Here is a 6,000-nt window from a genome sequence, read left to right as displayed (position 1 = left end):
CTCTTCATTCTTCGCGAGGAACCGAACACCCCAGGCGGGAACTGGGATCCCGGCACAGACATTAGCCTGCCCCAGGGCTGAGAGCCAGAGAAAAGTGTGGCAGGCACCGGGGTGGGTCTGGACAGGTGCAGGGGGAGCCGGCGGGCTGGCCCCGAGCCCGGGCCGCTCTCAGCGCGCACACGAGCCGCCCCGGGGCTGCGCCGCGGGCGGGGGGGAGGATACAGCGCCCGTGCCGGGCCCTCCCTGCCTCTGACGCTATCAGCCAGCGCCGCTCGCCCGCCCGAGCAACTCCGAGGATTCCTGACCCGAGGCAGCGGCCTGGGCCATGCCCAGGCAGGAGAGAGGCGGCCCCGACACCTTCCCGGCGGCGGCTCCGGCGCAGTGATCGTGGCTGGCTGCTCCGCTCCCCTCGGGCTCGGGCTGGGGCACTGGCCGGCACCATGTGCTGGAGGCACCGGGGGCTCCTTTAGTGAACCTTCCTCCGCGGAGCCGGCTGCGCCCCAGCTGCCCCCATGGACACGCAGGGGCCGGCGGGGCCCAGTGCCGCAGAGCACAGAGACTTCTACTGGCTCCGCTCCTTCGTAGCGGGAGGTAAACGCCCCTCGCCCCCTGCTCTCTGCCGGCGGAGGCCGCGGTGAGACCTGCTGCTGGGCACCCGCCATGCCGCCGCGGCTGGGGCTCTGCGCCGCCAGGCTTTGCCTTTCCCCTTGGTGTGGCCAGCAAGCCCATGATAAAAACGGACATGAACCCATTGGCTGCGTGCTGTGCCCCAGGCGCCCCCTGGACACAGGGGATGGGGGCGGTAGTATATGGGGCCCGCGAAGTGGGGGAAGTGAATACCTTTGGCGCAGGAGAGATATGGTGTTTGTTACATGGGGAAAGAGATAAGCGGCTTTCATTTGAACAACCTCACATTGTGCCCTTCTGCCCCTTCACTGATAGGGAAAACTTGGGTGCCAGGAGATTATCAAGGTCACGTGGCAGAGTTAGCTGTAAACCCTAGGCCAGGGGTTCTCAAACTTCCCGTTGCACCATGACCTCCTTATGACAACAAAAATTACTACGTGAATGCGGGAGGAGGGACCGAAGACGGAGCCTGCCCCAGTGCGGGCCAAAGCTGAAGCCCAAGGGCATTTGCCCTGGGTGCAGAGTTGTAACCTTAACTCTGGCCTATGGGGCTGCAGCTCGGGCTTGGGCTTCAGACTTGCTGGGGCTGAGGGCAAACACCAGCCTGGGTGGGTCGCGACCCACATTGGAGTCCTGTCCCACAATTTGAGAACCCCTGCTGTAGGCCATGCTCCATTTTATACTCACCCCAATGATCCTCTTCAGAGAACTGTCAAAAATGGTACCTGCCATGGAAATAGTTAACATATTGTATATAGGTTACCCTAATGTTGTTAGCAACATCTGGTATGGCTTCTGTTGGGGGTGGCAGAGGAATATGTTCGAGCAGGTCTTTCATAACTACTATCAACCCAAGAAAATGAGACAAACAGCCATTTAATTTCTTCTCTAGGATGATTAGTGTTCTTAAGGATTGTGAAAGGATGTTGAGAAACATGGCCATGAACCTTATACCCTCTGCCCCCCCCAATAATTACAGTATAGTTATTTCACTTCCAAAGTGAGTTAATTTAACATGCAATAAAATGCCAGATAATTTGAAACTCTCTCCTCCCAACCAATTTTTGTGTGTGGATGCAAGGCAGTTTGTTCCCCCTGGAAACTAAAGTTATTCCCAAAAAACCTTTCTCATGGTACACAAGACTTTAGAAAAAAGAAATGGTCCCCAATGTCTTGATCCTGCCAGCTAATCAGTATGCATGAAATTGCAGGAATGAGATCTAAATGTTAAGTAGGATTCTTTGACATGTTTTAGAATTATCTAAATAATCAGACTGGTAAAGATGGTTGGAGTCTCTTAAGTGTTTAGGAGGTTTTGGAGATCTGTTGGTGCTAAACCTAAAAATTTGAAGGCAAGAAATTCCAGAGACAGCATTGCTTTAGTATGGTCTCTTTACAGCTCTTTCCCTTTGAAAACCGGATCTTTCTAAAGACATGGTTGGAGTCAACAGAACTAACTAGTAGACAGTTTTTTATATTAATATTCTTTAGAATATTGTAAATAAGTGGTGGCTTGCGAGAGGAGAGTTACCTGTATGTAGCAGGTACCTGTATGTTTCTGCTTAATACAGCTTGTTTATTTCATGCATGTACTCCTGTTTGTATGCTTTTCAGAATTAGAAAAGATCATTACCTAACTTCTAACCGGATGCTGAATGCTCAGGCAACCTCATTAGCACATTTAGGAAAGTCTCTTTTTCATGTGAATGAAATATATTGTGCCTGTAGTTCTGACTTCTGAAAAACAAGTCTATTTTAAAAAAAGAAAGAAAAAGGGGGAAATATTAGAAAATGGTCTATGGAGAAAACAGACTTATTCCCCACACAGATGGGTCCTCATCTCTCATCACTGTTTGTAAAGTGTCTTAAAGGTCTGTCTACTTAAGTTTTTCATTCTGCACTCATCACCGTGAATCTTAGTTTCTAATTGTTCTATGTACCAAATGTTACTGTTGAACCAGCACAGAGCTTGACCATGGAGAGAAAGCAGCCAGGATGACAGGGAAGTTGAACTCTGTAGACTTAAAGAAGAAAAGTAAAAAGAGGATGGGAAAGTTAAAATAACTTGCTGAATAACTGAATGTGGTTGTTGGGGGCATTCAACAGCTAAGTAGAACGGTCTTTTAAAAAAAATCTAAAGATCTATTTTACTAATTTCACCAAGTTTTTTAGGATTTGTTTTAAAAATTAAATTTTTCCTGAAAATGAAAGCTTATTTACTTTTTTAATACTTTAGTTCCTGGTGGGCGGGGGGAACATTGTTCCATTTAAAAAGAAAATATGGTGGAGAAATAGTTGATTTAGCTGTTGACATGAACAACTCAAACTTCCCCTGTTGTTATTGTTGGTAAGGTGTTGCAGGATGTTGTGCCAAAACGACCATTGCACCATTGGATCGAGTAAAGATTTTACTGCAAGCTCATAATCACCATTACAAACATTTAGGTAAGATGGCTACTGTACATTTTAAAAAGTTTTAATTTTATACTATTTAGGAAAGTAGTGTCACTTCTATTTACCAATATGATTGTTGTAAACAAATGCAATGATTGGATAGGCAGTTGCTTTTTATGAGCACAGTTTCATTGTCTGCTTGCTGGATTTGGTAGGCCTGCACACAGGGGACTGTAATTAATGCTCTGAGATTGTTTATCCAAGACCAATGTTCAGTCAAAAAATGTGTTTATAAACAGTGAGATCCTGCAAACCTTATCCATATGTGTAACAAGACTAAGGAAGTGGAGCTACTTGGACAATTAAGGAGTGCAGGATTTGACACTTCATTTAATTTTTTTTTCTTAAATGACTATGTAAACTTCAGATTAACTACTGTAATTCAAAATTATTTCCAGAACAACTGTAACACTGCCCCCTTCTGCACATGATTAGAATCATTGCATGGATGATGCCTGGATATTCTTTCACAACTTCATTGAGTTATAGGCACACAGTAAAGCACAACCTTGAATTGGATGACTTGTACATGTAAAATACTGATTATAAATCACATTAACTTAGAAATCCAATAAATTTTGTTTAAAAAGAACATTTGGCAAGGAGAAATACTGAGTTATAATACAATATTGAAATGATTGTGATTGTATTCAGTTTGACGTACAAAAGCAGAAGGGAACAGCAGGGGCACTTGACTGCAGTAGCAGAGTCTGAATATGCAATCTAACAATCATAAGCTGAAATAGCTGCATCGTTGAGTCTAATATTCTTCTTATCCCCTGATTTTTTGTATTAGAATATGCAATCATCAGTTTATACGTTCAAATCAAATTTCACCATACTGCGGATGTGTGATTTGATACTGGAGTACCAGGAATGGCTTTGATTTGAATTGAATGCATATTTTAATTAAACATTCAGCAGAAAAAAAATATGGGGAAGGGAGAATAGGTGAAAAATAGATGTAGAGAAGATAATGTTACATAGGTTCAGTTAGCCAAAATCCATGTTAAATATTTATACTGTCTCTTAATGTGTGGAGTTAAAGAAACATGGACCGCATGACCTGTATCTTTTAAAATAAAAGCAGTTTTCAATAAATGGTTATTTTTTGAGTGGGAGGAGGGAAATTCTAACCATGTCAAAAGTATTTGTTCTCACTGAAGTTGTAGCAAGTATGAATTTCTAAAACCAAACCTTGTGAACATGAAGAACCATTCTCTTGATGTGTGAAAAATGCCATCCTTTTTGTTTGGATAACTAAACAGAATTTTAGCAATTTAAAAAAAAAATCACTTTTGAGCAGAGGACAAAGATGATAAACTTCAGTTGAATGAGTAAATATTTGTCAAAGTTAGTATTAAAAATTACATCGGAATATGAAAAATGTTTATATATTACAAATAATCTTTACAATTAATTGAAAGAGATGTGAGAAAATATTTGTTTTTTAAAATTTGTTTAATTTATGCATTTGATAGCAACTGTGTATAGTAAAGGCCCTTGACTGGGACTTGGGAGGGCTGGGTTTAGTTCTTGCCTCTTCCACAGATTTCCTATATAATCTTGGGCAAATTATCTCTTTGTAATTCAGTTCCCCATCCTTAAAATTGTGATAATAATGCTGCCTTTTCACAATACCCCTCTGGGATAATAAATTCATCAGTGTGTGTTAGGTGCTTACATACCATGGTGGTGGTGATGTAGTAAAGTCTGTGCATAGTTTTTTTTTTTTTTTCTATTTCACCTTTGTAGTCACTTGTTTATTCCCTCTTTGTGTTCTACACAGCAGTGTTGGTGAAGAATAAATTTAAAAAATAGGAGAATGATTGTAAAACCACAAATACTGACAGACTGAGAGGCAGGTGTAGTAAATTAGTCACTTTGTAATTGACTAGATTTAAAGTTATCAATGTCCTTAACTTCTGTGCTGTTAGTGTCCAGTTTTACAGTATATCTCTGGGGGGATGATATCATATGGAATAGATCTCCCTCCTGCTAGGTTACATTTCCCCAATTCATGGGGCCTCAAATGCATAGATTGATGAGTTTCCACAGAACCTGGGTGATGGGAAGGCTGGTGGAAATAGGCCCAGATTTCCCTCCCTTTGACTACATTTGGGCATTGAAAGCTAGTTTTCTGCCCTCCCCCCCACCCCCCTTACATAAGAACAATATAATCTGGCCTTAGTTATATGCATACTGTCTTATTGTCAGTAATACTTGCTGGAACATTTTTTCATTGTAACTCTGTTAAATATCTTTTTTTGTATTGATGACAGGAGTGTTTTCTACATTGTGTGCTGTCCCAAAAAAGGAGGGTTACCTTGGGTTGTATAAAGGAAACGGGGCAATGATGATTAGAATATTTCCATATGGTGCAATTCAGTTTATGGCATTTGACCAGTATAAAAAGGTAGTTTGATTTATTTTGTTTCCTTTTATGGCTACAGTGAATTTAGTTTTAAAATGATAAAATAACATTAAAACCATGTCATTAACAAGCTCCCCCTTTTTTCACATTGGCCTAAATTATGTATTAATCTATTCATTTGAAAAAATGGGGGCATAAGTGAGAATATTTCCACTTTTGCTATAAGAAAAACTGTTCAAAATTTTAGTTTACTGTGTTTGTCTCACTATGAACAAACTGAAATATTTTTGAAAATAAAGCACTCTTGAACCTGCTGCTGGCCATCGTGCTAAAAAAGTGGCCCCTCTGATTGTAAAGAATGTAGCAGCTCAATGTAAAATGTAACTTTTTCCTTTTTACTACTGTATAGGAAGGTTTATTACTTTTATAAATCAAACAGTTCATTTAAATTTGAAAGACATCCTGTCAGGGTTGGTGAAGCCTATATTTGTCCTGCACTGTCTGCACAGGAAAAAAATTGGCTCTGCTGGATAAAATGTAGTATT

At 41.4% G+C, this 6,000-nt stretch overlaps 1 protein-coding gene across 5 annotated transcripts in view; it reads left to right on the top strand.

The window, feature by feature from the left end:
• The first annotated feature begins 266 nt into the window (after positions 1–266).
• The window catches only part of SLC25A16 (solute carrier family 25 member 16), a 37,601-nt gene continuing 31,867 nt past the window's right edge, over positions 267–6,000 (top strand). The window contains exons 1-3 of one of the 5 annotated variants that reach the window (XM_050959670.1): positions 267–591; positions 2,980–3,072; positions 5,364–5,497. In XM_050959670.1, the coding sequence (XP_050815627.1) occupies positions 513–591; positions 2,980–3,072; positions 5,364–5,497 (306 nt within the window). In that variant the 5' untranslated portion in view covers positions 267–512. Of the gene's footprint in view, positions 635–2,241; positions 3,073–5,363; positions 5,498–6,000 lie in introns of all 5 variants that reach the window. The other 4 variants (XM_050959669.1, XM_050959671.1, XM_050959672.1 and 1 more) reach the window with 4 other exon arrangements.

Source organism: Gopherus flavomarginatus, chromosome 6 (assembly GCF_025201925.1).
Source record: "Gopherus flavomarginatus isolate rGopFla2 chromosome 6, rGopFla2.mat.asm, whole genome shotgun sequence".
NCBI classification, from domain to species: Eukaryota; Metazoa; Chordata; order Testudines; family Testudinidae; genus Gopherus; species Gopherus flavomarginatus.
Note: the sequence above shows the minus strand (reverse complement) of the source record. Positions and strands in the feature narration are given on the sequence as shown.